We start from the raw sequence: 19982 nt of genomic DNA, 5'->3' as shown, positions 1-19982 counted from the left end.
GCCGACGCCGAAGCCTCTTATTTGTGGTCCTTTGTGGGATGACATGTGCATGTGCAGTTGCAGTGCATACACTGTTGCATAATGTGACGGCCGGTATTGCTTTTAGTTATTTGCTTGCCCTGTATAATAGATTTGGAGTTTCATTAGCATTGACCTATTTGCGTCCTACCTACTGATGTTGTTCTACTTGAGTAAAGATATACTCGTACCTCTTTGGTTTTTGCTGGGTTTTACACACTTTTTTTAGTTTCACTGCATACATATATTTTGTACCTATTAAGTAGGTATGTGTGCTTCAAATCATGTAACTTAAATTAAATATCAACCACTTCAGGTTATCTGATTCGGTTTAAATTTGGAGTACTTCCTTAAATCTGATGACAAATGATCTGATGATGCAGTCGGAACTTCGGAAGGTAACAAACGGAGCTCCTCGATGGGAAAAACAAGCACATCAAGTTTAGGCTCATTAGCTCATGTACTTGATAGACTAGATTCTGAAAAACTGAGTGGACTCAAAGAATTTGGGGCCCACAGATTACCAGTTCGCCGGACGATATCAGCCTGTCAGTTAAACTTTTTTTTTTTTTTTTTTTTTTTTCTTTTTTTTTTGCAGCCCTGAAAAGGGCTTTGTCAGAGATTCACTTCTTACTTAAATATTACATTATTTTATTTACATTAGCAGCTATTTCTTCTTCACGCACGTTCTCCCCGAACATTTGACAGCTCCGAACAACTGACAGGCTGATATCGTCCGGCGAACTGGTAATCTGTGGGCCCTTAACCTAACTGCGATGGGGCTGACGATCTGCGAATCAATTAATAACTGACACACTTTATTTCTATAATTGTCTGGTTGCCAACCGAAATTTTCCAACTTATTACCTCGGCTTTTCATAAACAGCCATGTCTAGCAGACCGATGTAAACGAGAGCTTCCTGTTCAACTTTCCCGAATTTAGATTTCCCGTTCTCTTTTTAATTTTGAAACGGGGATTCTTTGATCGCCTATTGTGTTTGACAACGGGTTTTGGAGCGCAAATGGCCGGGAGCGGCTCTCAATTGGCTTTTACTGATTGCGGATGTAGGCCTGTTATATTTTTGGCAAACTTGTTTACTTAATTTATGTTAAGACACTGCCATGGACAGTAAATAGCAGAAGTAATTAAGAATTTGAAACGATACTAAACTTGCAATAAAATCTCTATACGACCTCATGGAGATTTACCTCCACTCTATCCGCCCACCGATAGGATAACCCACAGCACGGCGTCTAGTTGGTCGACCCAAGTATGTTGTTTTGACTGCCATATCTTCTCTCATTATTTCGAGGTGGTCAAGCTAGACTAGTAGACTTCAGAAGCCAGGTCAGACCACAGAATTAAGTCTCCTCTTTTATATATTACGTATGCGCCTGAAGACATACAGAAACACATTGCGACATCATATAAATACCTTAATTGTTATTTTACATGTCCAAACTTGCCATAACAGCATGGCGTCAGCGGGGCTTAATCGAAATCCGTCAGCTCTATGGTTTAATTAAAAAAAACCGCTGTCAAACGGCGGTAATTAGCGCGCGCTAAGTCGCCGCTAGGCCGTCGTTTAAATTTTAATTACACCCTGTGAGTGGCTGGAAACGTTAGGCTTGTTATATCCAGGCTGTAGCGATATCTCCATTCGGAGTTGACTTATTAGGCTAAACTGTTGGGATATATTTTATTTTCTATATTAAAGAGATTAATAATTATATTTAGGGAAAATATTTATTACCGGGCGCGTTTCCAAATAGGTACATAATATAAGAGAGGTTTAAGGATGATTCACACTAGAACGGTAGACGCTTCCTAGGCCACCAAACGAAGGAAAAACAGGGGAAATAATTCGTGTATGAGCGAATTTTGGCATAGTTGTAGGTCAAGGTGCCTTACACAACATATTGAAAGTACTGGTGGATGGGGGGTGTGCTAACCGGTGGAGGGGGGTTAAAAGGTCCCTTTTTTTAGGTTTTCGTAAATAACTCGTAAACGGTGGCTCATAGCAAAAAATGTTCTTATACATAAGTAATCTATATAAAATTGCCTACAAGAAAGATTCCATACACTTTTTTGCTAGGATCAATATTCAAGAAGATATCAACACGGGAACGTTAATTAAAATCAATTTTGTGGTATGTTTTTTTATATTTTCGTATATAACTCGTAAAGAGTGGCCAATAGCAAAAAATTCCTACAAAAAAAATATAGTACACATTTCGCAAAGATCAATATTTATAAGGTTACTAAAGAAGGAATGTTATTTATAATCAGTTCTAAGGTTCATTTATTTTAGTTGTTCGTAAATAACTCGTAAACGGTAGCTGATAGCAGAAAATGTTCTACAACACAAATAATCTACATAAAATTTTCTACAAAAAATATATTTAATACTTTTCACTAGGCTCAATATTCAAAAAGTTACTAAGCGAGAAAGTTAATTATAATCAATTTTAAAGTATCTTTTTAGTTTTTCATAAACAACTGGTAAACGGTAGCCCATATCAAAAAATGTTCTGTTACATAAATAATCTACATAAAATTTCCTATAAAAAATATACGAAATATTTTTCTCTGGGACTAATATTTCAAAAAATATAAAAGGGGGAATATTAATTACAATCACTTCGCAGGTCCCTTTTTTTGCTTTTTCATAAATAACTAGTAAACGGTTGCCCATTGCAAAAAAAACCGTTATACTTAAATAATTGTGATAAAATTCTCTACAAAAAATATTATTTATACTTTTTCGCTAGGATCAATATTTCATGAGATATTAAAGGGGGAAATTTAATTTTAATCAATTTGTCTGTTTTTTTTTTTTAGTTTTTCGTAAATAACTTGTAAACGGCGGCGCATAGCAAAAATTGTTCTTATACATAAATAATTAACATAAAATTGCCTACAAGAAAGATCTTGTACACTTTTTCGCTAGGATCAATATTTAAAAAGATACTAAAGAGAGAAATTTAATAATAATCAATCTACACATAATAGTAACTTTATTTTTAAGATTGGGACGTATAGTTCTATAAATAAAATTTCTAATTATCTTCTAAAACTACAAAATCATCATCATCATCATTGCTGACGGTGATTTCGATGAGGGCTCCGTTAGTGCATGAGCCAGAGAATACACCGCAGACACTGGAGCACGAAATTCCTGCTTTCCGGCAGATGCATCGCGCCCCACACCCGGTCGTGCATCGGCAAAATATGGTGTTGAGAATGGAGTCAGGTGCCACTGGGTCGTTGGTTGTCACCCTTTTGACGTTTCCTGCAGTAGTGAAGTCGACAGTAGCATTATTGCAACGCGACAATAATGCCGACTGCATTACTGCCGCAATTGTCAAAATCAATGTTGCTTAGTAGATATTTGCTATTTGCGACAGTAATGCAGTCGACAGTAATGCGGTTGGCAGTAATGTCCCGGTGGAATACAGTAGCAGTAATGCTGGCGTAGTCTGAATCCAAACGGTACCTTAAGGCTGATATGAAAGATGTAGTAGTAGAAATTTTCGCTGTCTTCGGGTAAGTCTCGGTAGCTCAGTTGGCTTGGCAGAACAATGGGTTGGTTCCAGAGTGTATATAATCTTTTTTGTATGAAATTTTATGTAGATTATTTATGTTCATGAATATTTTTTTGTTATGGGCCACCGTTTACGAGTGGGAGCATAAAATTTATTATAACTAACTTACCGGCTTTAATATCTTTTTTACTATTGATCCTAGTGAAAAAGTGTACGGAATCTTTCTTATAGGCAATTTTATGTAGATTACTTATGTACAAGAAATTTTTTTGGTATGAGCCACCGTTTAAGAGTTATTTACGAAAAACTAAAAAAAGGGACCTTTAAACCCCCCTCCACCCGTTAGCACACCCCCCATCCACCAGTACTTTCAGTATGTTGTGTAAGGCACCTTGACCTACAACTATGCCAAAATTCGCTCATACACGAATTATTTCCCCTGTGTGGCTGTTTTTGGTCTTCATTTGGTGGCCTATCCGACCTCTTCCGACACTTCGTTTCCTATGATGGGTAATCGGTTATGCTTTCTTTCTACAGAAAACGACGTCGGACGTCTCGGCCCGGATCCGGACCGTTCGAATGTGAGTCATTCTTTAACCATCCGTCCGTTGTAACCATTGATCGAGGTTATAAACATTCTGCAAAATCCGAGCATTTTTCTGTTAAAGCATGACGTTGCCAAACAAAAAGACGAAACAAAGCATTAGGGCACGAGAAACAAAGAGTTCAAGACACTGTCATTCCTCAAGAGAAAAACTAGCGAATGGCGAGATGAAATATCCGGTGGCTTCGCTGGGAGAGGGTAAGCCGAGGGGGGCGATCACCGCGGCCAGTTAAGTAGGTGTCGGGAGGGATGGGACACGACTGCAAGTTATGTCGATAGTTTTGACGTGATAAAGTCGTTCGATTAAGTTGTCGTCATAAACTTTAGATATTTAAATACAAATAAACAAAATCTACCCTCAAATGGCTCCTTTAGACAATTAATTGAGGGTAGATGACAACATTACACGATCAACTAATGTATAGGTTGAAGTCAGGTCGTCCAGTGACTGATCCAGGCACTTTTGTAATCGGTAAAAAAATGTTACATGTTACACTTTTATTTAAGTACCTACCTAAAGATACAGACTATAAATTAGAGAGAGACATAATTTGAATCTAAACAACTAATTATTATAACTATAATAACTGATAAGGTGGAATAATTCTGGTATTTTGAAGTGTTTGTTTAGTTACAAACGTCCCGCTGACCGCGCTGTGAATATCGATGACGACAGTAATCCAGTTACTATAGTATCGTATCGGTACTCGGTAGCGGGCGCTAGCGCCAGTGGGCGACGAGCGACGAGTAAACGCATTCTGCTGCTTCTAATTAACATGTCACTGCCGCATTTCCTATTTCGGCCTTGATTTGACAACCGTCAATCAAATGGATAGAAGTGTCTGCGAGGAACGTCACACGTCCAGCTGATTCTATAAAGCGCTACTATCGATATCGATAATCCAGTTAGCACAGCGCATCGGTAGCGGGCGCCGGCGGGCGACGAGTGAACGCATTAGCGCGTCGCATGATTGTATCACCGCCTAGCGCCTAGCGCCTACTGCGGCGAACACTGCCTACGCGGCACTGCCTACTTAGGCTCGTCATTATCGGCCTATCTAGACACGCGGCAGCGTGTCAAGCCAAGTTCAAGCAAAGGAACTGGCTAGCCAGCGCCGAGTGTAATATTACACGAACCACTTGGTGCCACTTTTGACCCTTCTATAACTCAAAACATCTTTGACGTAAACACATAAAACTACGTGTGTTTAATTATATCCATAAGGATATCTAGAAGCCCAAATTTCATGAAGCTAGCTCAAACGGTTATAAAGGTATGAAGGTCAAAAAGTCGTAAATTTTAAGACTGACTTATGACTTATAGTACCTAAACCTAACCTACTTCCAGATGACCTAGAAGGATGAAATTTGGAATCCAGCTTGATTATTGTGTGTAACCGTAGGAAAAAATCTAAAAATAAAATAAAGTTAAAAAATAGGGGGGGTCCCCATACAAAAAAAACATTTTTTATTGGGACTGACATATAAGTACCTAAACCTAACCTACTTCCAGATGACCTAGAAGGATGAAATTTGGAATCCAGCTCGATTATTGTGTGTAACCGTATGAAAAAATCTAAAAATAAAATAAAGTTTAAAAATAGGGGGGGTCCCCATACAAAAAAAACATTTTTTATTGGGACTGACATATAAGTACCTAAACCTAACCTACTTCCAGATGACCTAGAAGGATGAAATTTGGAATCCAGCTCGGTTATTGTGTGTAAGCGTAGGAAAAAATCTAAAAATAAAAAAAAGTAAAAAATTGGGGGGGTCCCCATACAAAAAAATATTTTTTTATTGTAGCGTTGGAACCATTACAAGCAGATATTTGAAACTACCCCAATATATGTATTATTATATTTGCTATATTAAAATAAAGTTTAGTCAAAAAATAAGTGGTGTCCCCATACAAAAAACTTGCAATACGCTCTAAACAACCGGCCAACAACGGTGTGTCGTCGGCGGCGCGCGGCACCACATAATTATACAAAGAACAGAAGTAAAAACCATACAGCGGAAACACAAGAAAAAACATTAAATCTCAATACCTGCCTAGTTTTCTTTACAAAAAGTATTGATATCCCACCAAAAACATAAATGTAAAAAAGGAGAGCCAAGTTCAATACAAAAATTATGCTTGGCTGTGGGGCTCGCCGCAAAAAGAATGGAGATCTAAATGAGTGCCACTGCCAAGTTCTATGCAAAATCCAAATATGTATTTAAAGGAACAAAATAACATTATAAACAAGTATTAAACTCTATTTCTTTGCTTTATTGGATACCTATAACAATTGCTGTTATTTAAAAAAATGTGAGATCTTAAAGTAGGTTAGATTTGGCTTGGCCAGATTTTATCAGAATTACAATATATATAAAATGATTGATGTAATGAAAACTGGCCAAGTCAAATCTAACCTACTTTAAGATCTCACATTTTTTTAAATAACAGCAATTGTTATAGGTAACCAATAAAGCAAAGAAATAGAGTTTAATACTTGTTTATAATGTTATTTTGTTCCTTTAAATACATATTTGGATTTTGCATAGAACTTGGCAGTGGCACTCATTTAGATCTCCATTCTTTTTGCGGCGAGCCCCACAGCCAAGCATAATTTTTGTATTGAACTTGGCTCTCCTTTTTTACATTTATGTTTTTGGTGGGATAATGATATACGATACCTACGTTCAATGCAGGACGCGGTGGGACGCGGGCGTAATTTTTACACGTGAGAAAGAAACACTGATGTCTTGGGCAGCTTATATGGAGAATCGGTGCAAATTATACGTCATTATTTGTGACGTTCCACGGAAAAAGGTACCTTATGGCGGCCGGCGTTTACGTCGCATAGCGCCGCAATAATATTGGAGCGGCGTTAACCGCCATAAGGTATCTTTATCCGTGGGACGTCACACTTATCTATGAAGCGGCGTTAGGTATTATTTAGCTATGAAAGTGATAGTTTATGCTCTAGAGCTGAAAAGGCGTACTCCTCTGTGTCCCCGCCCCATGAGCAACTATTATAGGTGCAAACAAAAGGAAAAATGCTATAGCGGTCAGTCAAACTTAGTTTTCACTGCAGATGCACACTGATGTGCTCAGGTTTCTATCCCGAGAATACCATACAGGTAAGTACCTCAGGAAGTACGTTTAGCTATGGCGTGCCGAATGTGTCACGCCTCGCACTCACTGCACTTCCGAGACATTGCACTGCTATGCTCTTAACGCATTGTTAACCAATAACAATAACACTTCTGCCTGCCATTTCTCACCACGACTTTGGATCTTAGATGTTTGTCATTAACCCTTTAAACGCCATGCCTATATTTAGAACGGGCTATCGTAAACCTAAGGTTAACGCGCGCGTCTGTCTTTGGCGGGTAAAAGTGTTAAAACAATATTCGTAAACTCTTGGCTGAAATCCTGAAACAGTCTGCGACACCGACACGGAAAATTACAACTACAATTACTACAACAGCATTCTAACTCCTACAAACTCATTATCTCCTAGTACAATATGTAATGGCAACGACGGTTTACGACGAAGCAATGTGACTGCGCAATCAAGCGTGTAAGCCACCACTGCGTGAGTATGCTGCTTTGGTATGTGCGGATGAAATGGTCTGATGTGCACAGGGTCAGTTGGAACAAATTACGTCACTTATTGGTACGGAAGAACGGCCATGCCATTTTTGAACTTGGATACGATGCACCCTACACAGGCTATTTATTCATCAGATATTTTTCAGAAAGTAAATCAAAGATGAAACATTGCTCATATAAATAAACTTTGCTTTACTTTCTTCTCTGTAAAATTACATGATTTGCATCTAATACAAACTTGCAGCATCACAATCTTGTTGTTCAGAAAGAACGGTTGGTTGTCTTTTCTCAACGACTGATCAAGTGGTCATGTTGTGCATCTTGGCTTAGCTAGTAGCTAGTACTGCTAGTTAGGGTTGCCAGTTGGTCGGGATTTGGCGGGATTCTCCCGATTTTTAGCATGTGATCCCGATTCCCGACAAAGTGAAAATTGTCCCGAAAACAGCTTCACGCAGCAGCTTTATAAAACAATAATTTCAAGTTCCGAACTATCGTTGAGTGAGCGAGCGACCCGCGTCGAGCGATGAGCGAGACTGTTCAAGATCTCAAAGAATTTATACTATTTTTATATAAAAACGTCTATGAGCAGAGCAGCTGACGTAGTGCCAATAATGTAAAATATCGTTGTTTTTAATACAATTACCTTTTCCCGACTTAAGTCCCAAAATCCCGAAAAAAATATATTTTTTCCCGATAATAGCTCCTTCCGATCTGGCAACCCTACTGCTAGTAGGTACTACATTGGGTAATTTGGGTGCAAACAGCTTCTTTCTTAACTGTCCATCGGTGGACTTTATTACAAAGAGCATAAGGTCCTCCGATGGATAGTTAGTGTGGGCGATGGTATCGCAATCGCTATTGGAGTAAATAAGAATGAATAGTAGGTATTCACTAAAAGATCCACTACTATGTCATGTCATAGTAGAAACAGTATATCTTTAACAGACACCACGTATATATGTTTCGAATTTAGAGATCAGTATACGCTGTACAACTTCGTATAATGTTGCAAAAAATATAGATAGTTTTGTAAATAACCACATAGATAAGATAAACGGATTTCGGCACTGTTACAACACTAGCCAGAGATTAATAGTTTCATCTCCTTCTGTCACAGTAAAGACACTGGCCACTTCCGCGTGGAAGTAGGATAGCACGCATTTTCATGCTGGCTGCCAACTACCATGCAACGTATGAAGTCTTAGTAATAAAAAGAAAATGTTTTACGAAAAACGCGTATCCTGCACGGTGCGTCTCCCACCAGGCAGTCGAATAACGGCAAGGTGACCGCTTCGTTACCAGGTTATCATAAATATAAATGCAGTCCTTCTTGATTATTGATCGAGGAGTGTGTTCATTGGTTCCTTTCGTTGATCGCAAACGTAAACGTCTTCAGATAACCTTTGCCACAATATTTTTGGCAGGCATATGCTTGAACGTTCACATCCCAACAAAATACATGTATACATATTTTTACGTGCCGCGTTAATTAACATGTTACTGCAACTTTTGTTTCTCTTTGGTGTATTATTTATGGTTCAGATATGGAAAGGAATCGAGTTCCGCTAAAAGTTGCTAGAGAGCATAACAAGCATTTTCTTAATTTACTGAATTAAAGGTGATGTTTACATACGTATTTTCTAACGTTTAAGAACTTAGGCAATTTAGCATATTAAATCTTTCTTTTCAAAAAACCCATTTTGTTAAAAGAGTTAAATTAAAAGATAGTAGGTATCCATAGTAGGAGATTTTAGATAGATCTTCAGATCTAAAACCTTGCCTTGAGGAACGCTTACGTTTCTTTACAAGATGTATTCGCGCGACCTATTACGAACTCCTGCGCTCCTGGTACACTGCGCACATTTCGCGCAAGCGTGCTGCCGCTTCCTCGCCGTGCGCGCGCGCTGAACGCGCATGATGCGCGCGCAGCATCTTTCAGTTTACTAGTTAGCATGTTAGGTACGATCTTCGAGCTTATCTTGTTGCAATAAGGTTCAATATTGGAAAGTTATCTGTGTCGATGAAAGTATTTGGTGTCGAAGGCGCATGAGAATCCTTCAGAATTTTCTTTTTCTACTGTGTCGTGTTAAATAGGATTATTGGTTTCATTCCAATTTGATGCCAATTTGACGGGTAAATTATCACTAATTGTAAGTGTTACATGTGGGGTAATTGTCCGCATCAAGACGATTTTAATGGAATTGTCAATAAAATATAACGAATATTTATGAAATTGTCTGATCAATATCTAGTAGTGGGTATTGAATAGTGCTTGATTATTGCATTAAAACTTGACTTAAATGAACTATAGAGGTCATAATTATACATCAATAATGCGACGTGTAACTGCTTTCACTTTGTGTCCGCAGCACACGTGATTCCAAAATATCCTGCTAATATAGGGTTGCCATAAGTGTGGGGGCTCAGACCGGGACATTTAAAGAAAACCGGCCAAGTGCGAGTCGGACTCGCCTTCCAAGGGTTCCGTACATTACACAATTTTCAACAATGTATATTTTGATGTGAAACGTGAGTGAAATGTTTAAAAAAGACCCGTAAGGGACGATCAAAAACTAAGTAATAAGTCCGACGCACGCTTGACTGCATACTTCTAATAGGTTTTTCTGTCATCTATAGGTAAGGAACTATTTAGTATTTTTTTTTTAGTACCTAGTTTCGGAGATAAAGAAGGGAAGTGGTCATTTTTTGTCTATTTACTTAAATTACTTCAAAACTATTAATCTTAAAATTATTAATTAAATATATTTGAGATTCCCACAGCTCTATCACTTGATATGTAACACCATATAGTTTGCAAAACTTTGTTTATTAACTGTCTCATTTACCCCCCAATAAGTGCCCCCTATGTTTAAAATTCATTTTATTTACGTTACATGTCCGTCTTCGGGTTATAGATTGACATAATATATGTGTACCAAATTTCAACTTAACTGTTACAAATAATGTAGGTACCGAAATGAAAACGCGAGCGAAGCGAGCGCGAAATTTTTTCGAGATAATAGTAGGTAGATTTTTAGGATTTCGTACTTCAAAAGGAAAAAAACGGAGCCCATATAGGATTACTTTGTTGCCCGTCCGGCCGTCTGTCTGTCTCAATGCCCCCTACTAAATAACTATGATTTATAAACCGGGACAATTTGATTATGGGCCGGGACACCGGGACATCATGCTTCAAACCAGGACATGTCCCGGCGTACCGGGACGTATGGCAACCCTATGCTAATACGCACTTCGCTCCCATCACCTTTGCTGGTGAACGGCACACCGCGATTTCTAACCCACAGCGTACTCTTACACCGAATGACTCTATAAAGGGACCCACTGATTACCAGTCCGCCGGACGATATCGGCCTGTCAGTTGTTCGGAGCTGTCAAATTTTTGTTCTATCAGTTAGTGATCGGCTTAAGTACATGTTAAATATGTGCAGTACCAGCCCTTGCATTTTCAATAAAATTTCACCACTGATAACGGGGTCTTATGACATTCGCACATTTCAAAAATTGCATAATATATAACTCTAGTTCGCATTTATAAATAATACTTAATTACCGAAGTACCGTAAGCAACTTCACATAGCTAAATCTGGCTAAATCAGATTGCACCTAAGAACGCGCATCCGCGCGAGATCCTTATTCAAGTCAGCCTAGTTCTAGTTCCTTAACACACTAGCGTCGCGTTATCTTGCAAGTGCGAGCATTATCGCGGCGCCCGGCCGGCGATCGGGCCGATTGTTTTGCGGGCAATTAGCGTCCCGTCCCGGCCCGGCCGTCCCGTCCCGCACGTGCGGCCCGTGCCGCGCGGGCCAGTACGCCGCGCGTGTTCCTCGCGAGCGGTTCTCCGGCCACTGATCCGGCCCGCCCGCGCGGCGATCAACACGTTCATCATAACCCGGTACTTTTGCGTTCCCCGGAAAATCAAGGAAAAGTTTCCCCGGACACCTGTTGGTATGTTTGAGGAGTTTGCGTGATTTTTACTAAGTTGGGGATTGTAGGAAAGTTTTTCGGAATTTATTGACACCTGTACTTAAGTTTCTTATAGGATTTTTTCGAGACAGAAAAAAATTTAATTAATTAGATAATTTTTCTTAGAAAAGAAATTAGACGATAAAGTAGGATGAAAAGCGAATAAATAGAAACTGCCGCCGTCACTAAAACTTTTCTCCCATCGAGAGTCCTTTAGGTCGGCGCGAATTTCGTACTCAAAAGTTACCGCCCGCAAAGTTGTACGCACGCGACGGAACTTGGAGAGTTCTCAACTTCGCTCACAACAATCCGCGATCCCGGGAGGTTTAGGCAAAAGTTCCGCGGGAACAAAAGAGTACCGGGCCCGAACAATAAAAGTGGATCCTTGTTTCCAGGACTAATTAAAATTAACTACTGAAATGTTCACGGACTAAGTGTGAGACAAACAAAATGGCTGCGGCCATGATTGCCGATCGAGGACTTCGTAAAAAGTTGACACAGGAAGCTATTCCTGTGAAAACTCCTAAAAAGCCGTCGAAGCGCAAATCGACCGCGAGCGGCTCAAGAAATGACAAAAAGAACGAGCAAAACAACAACAAACGCCCGAAAATTCACACCGGTGACCCTAAACTGGATTTATTCGAGACTTATCAGCCTTGGGTCATCCAGACTTACGGGGATTTGGCTAAAACCAAGACTATAACTCTCAAAAAGTACGCCAGGATCCTTCGTACGCTTCGCGGGGAGGAGTGTAACAGTTCTGACAGTTCCAAGTTTCGTTTTTGGGTGAAAGCGAAGGGTTTCCACGTGGGGAAGCCGCCGGGGTACGAGGCGAAGCCGGCCGACGGGATCGTGTGCCGCTACAGCGTGCAGGACGCGGAGGGCTGCGCGAGGAACCCCGAGGGGAAGGAGGTCTACACCGGCTCGCAGAACGACCCGCCGCTTTACATCCCTACACCACCCTTAAAGGTTAGTCCATTATTACGTGTCCTTTCTTCTTTATTTTTTAGAGTTTTTAAATGGTTGCGGGCTACTGAAATCTGCAATAATTTACGCCCGTCGGTCTATTTGTCTCCCTCTGTGCTTTATCTTTGCGTAATCACTAATGTAAATTGGACTGCGTCTTAGGTTCCGAACTGCTCTAAACAATTAGCTACTCCTTCCTAATTAGCTAAATCCTTGAATATTTTGAAGAACCGTCGGACAAGCCTGAAATTTCTCACGTTTACTGGTAATTGTTTCTTGAAGATCCGGGACATTTCCAAGTAGTAATAACTAATAAGAGTTTTTAATAGATAGAGAAAACAAGGAGCTGAAACTACTTTGTTTCTTCGCTAATGCAAGCAAATCAATGAATCGCAATAGTAACTCAATGTTTTGGCGAGTAGATACATAACACTTCATGTTGTTAACAAGTTGTTAAGTACAAAGTTCCTGAATACCCTCTATCGCCACAATAAGTAGGGATCCATTTTCGTGGTCTGTTTTCATAGAACTTGTAAATTTAAAGGCAAAATGACAAAAGACACCGAAAAATTCACCGACCCATGCGAGACTCGACATATGATATTTTTTGTCGATCCTCAAAACAAAATCAGTTCAAGGCTTTTCTTACAATTAGTTAAATTAATAACCTCAAGATCAACTTGTTGCTATTGAGACAAATTCAAGAGCGCAAACTTGTATGGGTTGTAGAAAAGTGCACCAACTGTGACTCGCATGAATCAGAAACAGGTGATTTCTGACACAGAATCACCAAGCACACATAAATGTACAAGAGATAGCTAGTTTACCTCTTTATCATTTACTTTACTCACGACAAGGAAAACACATTTGAGGCGAGTGTTGTCATAATATATATGTATGCCAGTGTTATTTAGTTACGACTACGACCCAGTCCCTGGTCCACGTCTTTGAGATTTTTATTTTTATTTTAATTATGCGTTTACGAATTCGCTAAAAATGTACGGCTTATGATAAAGGTCCAATTGAGTAGGGACCATTCCATTGCTTTATTTTACTGAATGTCGTGATCAATAATAGGTACCCTGGGGATTCAACCGACATTGTCGGGAATTTTGTAGATATTCCGCACGTTCTTTATTTTAAATGAAAATTACACTCTATCAATTAAGCCAATATGCTTTCCTAAAATAATGAGCCTTTTATGAAATTCGTTACATTCTCGGGTTTGTCTGTACTTGTCATTTGCTACTAGAAGATCTAACGCGAACATCGATATTCCCTAATTTCGGGCATCTTTCTCTTTTACTCCAATAAATGCATAATGCAAGAGACAAACAGTTGCTCGAAATGGAAGTACGAACGCCGAAGCCCAGATATGCCATGATGACATTTTCACACACGCACACCTCACAGAGATCAAAGAACAGGTGATGTGTGCCACCCCGGCACCAGGCGCGCATGACGCCCGCGGAGCTTCCACATCATCATCATTAGGCGGCTCGTTTATCATCGAGCGCGATTAGATGCCACCGCTCGGACGCCTGCGGCTTGTAACCTCGACGTCAATATGTTTACACGCGCTCTATTACAATAGAATAAGGCTCAAATTTGTAAAGACACCTTAGAATATGTTAGACCGGTAGGCTTGAATGGCTAACTAAGATAGGGGCTTAGCCTTCATTGGTTCAATCAAATAGATTTGACAGAGGGCACTTGCAGCGTTTGAGCAAATGTTTTGAATCCATTTATTTTACAAGGGATAAAGGATATATTGTTTTCTTGGATAAAATTTAAACTATAAATTAAATACAAGGTTAACTTTTAACATTATTTATTAATGAAATGACAAATAAGCTTAAAGATATTTTAAAGAATGTAGAGTCGTAATTAAACTGGATGTAGTTACTGTTTCCATCGGATATTCAGTTCCAAATTTTAAAAGGATTGCGCTTTCTGTACCTAATGTTACAACATTGAAAACGTCGGTGCCGATTCCCATTCGATCAAAATATGGGTTCGAAATGTACATGAAATCCAAATGATTCTTTAAGGTTTTAAAACCCCCATAGAAAGGCTGCGTTATCACTATCAGGTATCAATGACTTTGGAGCACCATTATCCAATATAGATATGTCCATTATCCAAAAACCCTTTCAAACTCCACGAAAAGTATCACTTGCGCCGCTTGCGCGATGCCCGTATCATGTCATTTTCAGCCATACAAGTGGTGTATAAGTTATTCGTGGGTTCTGCCGGCGGCTGCGCGCCGGGTGTTCGAACGTGCCAGGCGGGCCGCGCTCGCCTCATTTATTATTACTGGCCGCCTCTCATGTTTATTAACCTAACTCACCTGAACCTGCCTGAACTCTGTCTTAACTGCTATCAGCTAAAACTCTACGGAACTGCGAAGCACCTACTGGAGAAACTGTGTGATAAATTACTTGGAAACTGCACCAACAAGTTTCGTAAATATTTGATGACTGTTTATCCCAACCAGACCAACATGCTCGTTGAAAATAAACTACCAAATCTTTGAAATACCAAAATATGCCTTTATTTTGGATACAATCAAATAATCCATAGGTAATCCATACGCTATAAAAGCTTTGTCGAATGCAGATCATCTAGGCTTCGTAATCGTTACTACTTAAACTACTACAACAGTTTTGAATGATTCACGGTTAGATTCACTAGTCTTATATCGACCGGTGAACCACGGTTCATATATGAGTCTAGTAAATCTACTAAATTGCAATGTCGACTTCCGGTCAACACTTCTCCATGTTACTCTTAGTGTTGTTATCATGTTGTTTGTCAATAGAAAGCACAAACTTTGTTTCTGAGTCGTCGCCTCAACCTGTCAAACTACTCCCTTCACACCTCAAGATTCAAGCATTCAAGTCTAAACAAGGCAGGTAGGTACTAGCCAGAGTACTACCTCAGAATACCTACTGAGACCTAATGTTATGTAAATACTTAATTAATACATACATCAATTAAATAAATATTGTAGAAAACAGCCTCAAAACTTATTAGATAATCCAAGTAAACGTGTAATTCTAAGAAATTGTGTCGTCTTTGGAAATACCATTTTGGATACAATAAGTCAAAGCCATAAATTGGATATCATATCACAACTATCACAAGTTACAACAAAATAGCTTGAAATGAAGATCGATTGCTGTGATCAATTCCAACTTGAAGTTATGGAAATCGAAAGAAAGCGAATATCTTAGTGAACAATTGAAGAAGTAATTCTGAGACTCGTTAATCCGTGATAGAGTTAGAGATACTTACTTTGAATTTTTGTCTGCACTTTGCAAACTTTTTGCACTCCTGAAGAATAAAATAACAGTTGGAGGAGCTAAAGAGTGACCGAGTGCATTTTGGTCGACACACAATGAAGGGTTCGTGCCTTTATAATGTGCAAAAGAAGAAAAAATACAGAAACAAACTACCTCCAGACAAATTAGCACATCTTCGCGGCATCTTAAGCACTTTGCATTAAGCATTTTCTATGAGCAAATATTTTTCATGTATTATGAATTAGTACCAGCGTTATGGTTACAGGGAAATAATTACAGAGATGATCATTGCTTTCATAAAATTTCAGAAAACACTTTGAATAACCGTCATAGTGAGTTAGGCTGCATATCGTATCAGCGTTCCCGGTTCTGAAATTTTAAAGCTTTCATCCATGCATTCCAGGATTCAGGAAAAACGACCAGCTAGGACAATCGCCGCTGTGAGTGCAGCCTGCGGCCTGCCGATGTGTGGACGATAAGCTCGATCGATTACTACACCACTCTTGTTCGCTCGTCGCCTGAGTTGCTCGAACTCTGCTCACATCATGCCGCCTTAGTAATTTATATCGAATGTATCGATGATTTTCTTTATTGATTGCGCACGATTCTCGATAGTTGTATCACTCGCATGGGAACCCAGATGATTTTTAACCTATTGCATTCGATAACCAAGTTTGTAATAATTCACCTTGATTGAGAATTTCCAATTCGTGTGCTTCCATTTTTCATAATATTTTCATAATTTCTGATTTATTGATATTAAAGTTTCTGACTATTACGAATTACATTTCATTCAATAACACAAGCAAAATCAATTAAAGCGTAAAATGAATGCTCTTTGAGTTTTATTGGCAGTCCCAGTAAAGATGGTAACGTTGAATGGATCACTGTATTCCGTTCCGAGATGCTCCGAGTTCGAAATGGAGAATAGACATGTGGTACGCGTACCTAACTCCCAAATTTCTTAAAATCATGCCATTTCTTGTATTCATTCTCCTTGGCTCTGAATGTTTAAATGCGAATCGAGGTAGTATAGATAAGCGTTTAAAATATACTCGTGTCCAATGAAAAGTTGTTCAAAAACAGACATATCGCCACATAAAGCCACTTGCCTTTTTTGCACATCGGATACAGATCTTGACTGAACGTCACTGTGTAAAGCCGTTCCCTAAATACTAGAGGTAAATATCCCGTAAATTACGCTGTGTTAAAATACTCGATCCCTTAAACCCCTTCGGTAAAATTAGAAGCATTCTGCGGCAAAAATATGGAGTCACCCGGATGCAGCCGCAGCCGTGGCAATTAAATTATTCCGCGTCATCTGAGACGTGTGCATTACTGAACCGCTTGCACAGGTCGGCGAAGCTGTTGGCTTAGCATTAAATGGGGGGAAATTGCCAAGGAAAAAATATTCGGGCTCGACGCTGTTTGTGTTGGGAGTTGGCTGGATTTTCCGATGTGAATACGCTTTTGTTTTCTGAGAATATTCTTGTGCACTCACATATTATAAGAACAGATAGGTAGGTGGAGCTCTTGTTTTTTGATGGTCATTTTAATTCATTTTAAATCTTGGCAAATGCAAAAGTCAGACCGTGTATTTTGAAGCTCAATTCATCAATGTTCTTTCACATGTGACTAAACCCACTAACGACAAATACAACAACTAAACTCTACCTAACAACTTTATCGTTCATGCCCAACCTCAGGCAGTGACTAGAAAATTAATTTGTAAACCGATTTTTAACGTTTTGAACGCCAATTTAAACTTATAATAAGCCTATAATACGCCCCTATAATATGCCAACCCGGATCGGAAAATCTGGTCACTCCAGAACGTTATATTCCCAGATAATTTAGTTTTGTTGCCACTTAGTAAGTTATCGACACCTATTCCTGCATCTCTCACGCCACGACTGATGCAAATATACATCGTCATAAACATAATGCTAAAAACTGTTTAACCAGCCATTACACCGTGCGCGTCCGTGCCCAAACCTCGATCGGACAATCTGGTCACTCCAGAACTTTATAATCCCAGATCTGCAACGGCCATTGTAAAAATTACGCCATAAATTCGGCCCGGGCCGCTCCCGGCGAGCGGTCGGCGCGGGCCGGTCGTAAATTATGGCGCTGGCTGGTGCGGAGTGGCGCGGACGCGGAGGCATGGCGGGCGAGGCGACCGCGACATCACAAAGGCGCGGCGAAAAAATATAGATAAGCCCGTGTAGGGTAGGGACGCACGCACGGTTGTTAGGGGCTTGCGGTCGCTTTAATGAAGGGCGCTATGATATCGGGCCGTACGCGGGTGATGGAGATCTGCTGAATACGTGAACTTATCATTAAGAGTGTATTCGGAGCTATTAGTTTTGTATTGTTCTTCTCAAATATTTTCGACCAATTTTTTTAAGTAATATTTTCGCCTTAGTATTTTTGAATCATTATAAATATGTATTATGATTAGGGAATGCAATCCCGCATGAGGAACTCAATCCCGGTATTCCGCGGGATTGCCATTTTAAGTCCCGCGGGATCCCGGTATTTGCGGGATCCCGCAAATTAGTATACAATTTTTCGAATTAGTACTAAATTTGAAGGTTGAAAACAAAAAGTAAACTAAAACTAGAAATAGTACATTTTGTATTAAAAGAATACGGTATAATGACAGTAATCAAGAATTTAAGAACGTGTGTAAAGGCTTAATTAACGCGATTTCGTAAGTCCTGTGCCACTCGTGGCACACACAATGTTTTTCATCACACCTGTGAGGAAATCAATAGAAAATCTGCCTAATTTCGGACGTACCTACATAACAAAATTACCTGGGTACAAATTTAAGATTTACGTACCGCGTCGCTTACGTAAAATAACACCTTTTACGAGCAAGTGTGATGAAATAGATAGACAAATTCGGGCAAAATGCTCTTCCGTGTCATTACCCCTTTCCACCATAGATGCATTTAGGCTCCGTGAAGAATTTTCGCCAGTAGGCACGTGTCCGAGCCTGTGTTCCTTGTAGTAACACGTAAGAACCACGTCGCTCTTCGATCCCGCAAATCCCGCGGGATCCCGCTTAATTTACGAGCGGGATTAATCCCGCAAATTGCATGCGGGATCCCGGTATTTCGGGATCCTGGTATCCCGGTATTGCATTCCCTAATTATGATTAATTTCCTAAAATTATATAAAGGAAGTAATAAAATGTGTATGATTTTATATAACTTGTTAATTTACTTTATAGTATTAATTCTGTCAAAGTAAGAATACAAAAATGTTGATCAATGGTGTGAATAATTTTTCTATGACCTTTGCATCAAAAGTACTTTGAGGTTTGGCCGGCCGCAGACTGCGTGGGTATAGAGGTGTCAAATCGTTCTTATTAATCTACGATCATTATTTACTGTGCCGATTATAATGCAGTCTGGATTCAATGAATTACATATACATTAGATTGTAAGTAGTATACTAGAGTCAATTTCAGTAAAGGCTAGGAAAATGTTAAGAGATGTTCTTTCCAGATAAAATAGTAGAGAAAAACAAGTTGGCAAAGAAAAGTCTCAGTAAAAGGTCTAAAGTTATTTGCCGAGTGTTCTCTTGGGTTTACAAACATCAAGGTAATCCTAGCCCTTGAATGTACGTTGTACCCTCATAAATTCAAATATACTCGGTAGCCCGGTCAGTCGTTAGTACTCATTAGGGTCCCACCTGGTTTAAAAACACAAAAGCGGACAAAAAAAAGCGAAACCGCATTCGCATTGCAGGCGTTGGTCTGGCGGTAGAGTACTGGGCTCACAGCGGAGCGGTGGAGATAAGTAATTCCGTGCCGGGCCTCGAGGGGGGCGGGAGTGGGAGTGGGGCGGCGGGGGGTAAATGCCCGCGCGGCGGGTAATTGGTTCGCGCCGCCCGAGGCGAGCCCGTAGTATCGCGCTTTAGCGACGGCGCCCTCCGGTGTCGGCGC

General features: G+C 39.7%; 1 protein-coding gene across 3 annotated transcripts in view; it reads left to right on the top strand.

Moving 5' to 3' along the window:
- The first annotated feature begins 11604 nt into the window (after positions 1–11604).
- Positions 11605–19982, top strand: part of LOC134674068 (nucleolar protein 4) — a 186568-nt gene continuing 178190 nt past the window's right edge. The window contains exons 1-2 of one of the 3 annotated variants that reach the window (XM_063532119.1): positions 11605–11738; positions 12152–12725. In XM_063532119.1, the coding sequence (XP_063388189.1) occupies positions 12207–12725 (519 nt within the window). In that variant the 5' untranslated portion in view covers positions 11605–11738; positions 12152–12206. The remainder of the gene's footprint in view (positions 11739–12151; positions 12726–19982) is intronic. The other 2 variants (XM_063532118.1, XM_063532120.1) reach the window with 2 other exon arrangements.

Source organism: Cydia fagiglandana, chromosome 19, assembly GCF_963556715.1.
Source record: "Cydia fagiglandana chromosome 19, ilCydFagi1.1, whole genome shotgun sequence".
In the NCBI taxonomy this organism is placed as follows: domain Eukaryota; kingdom Metazoa; phylum Arthropoda; class Insecta; order Lepidoptera; family Tortricidae; genus Cydia; species Cydia fagiglandana.
The sequence above is the reverse complement of the archived record's forward strand: the minus strand, read 5'-3'. Positions and strand labels throughout refer to the sequence as shown.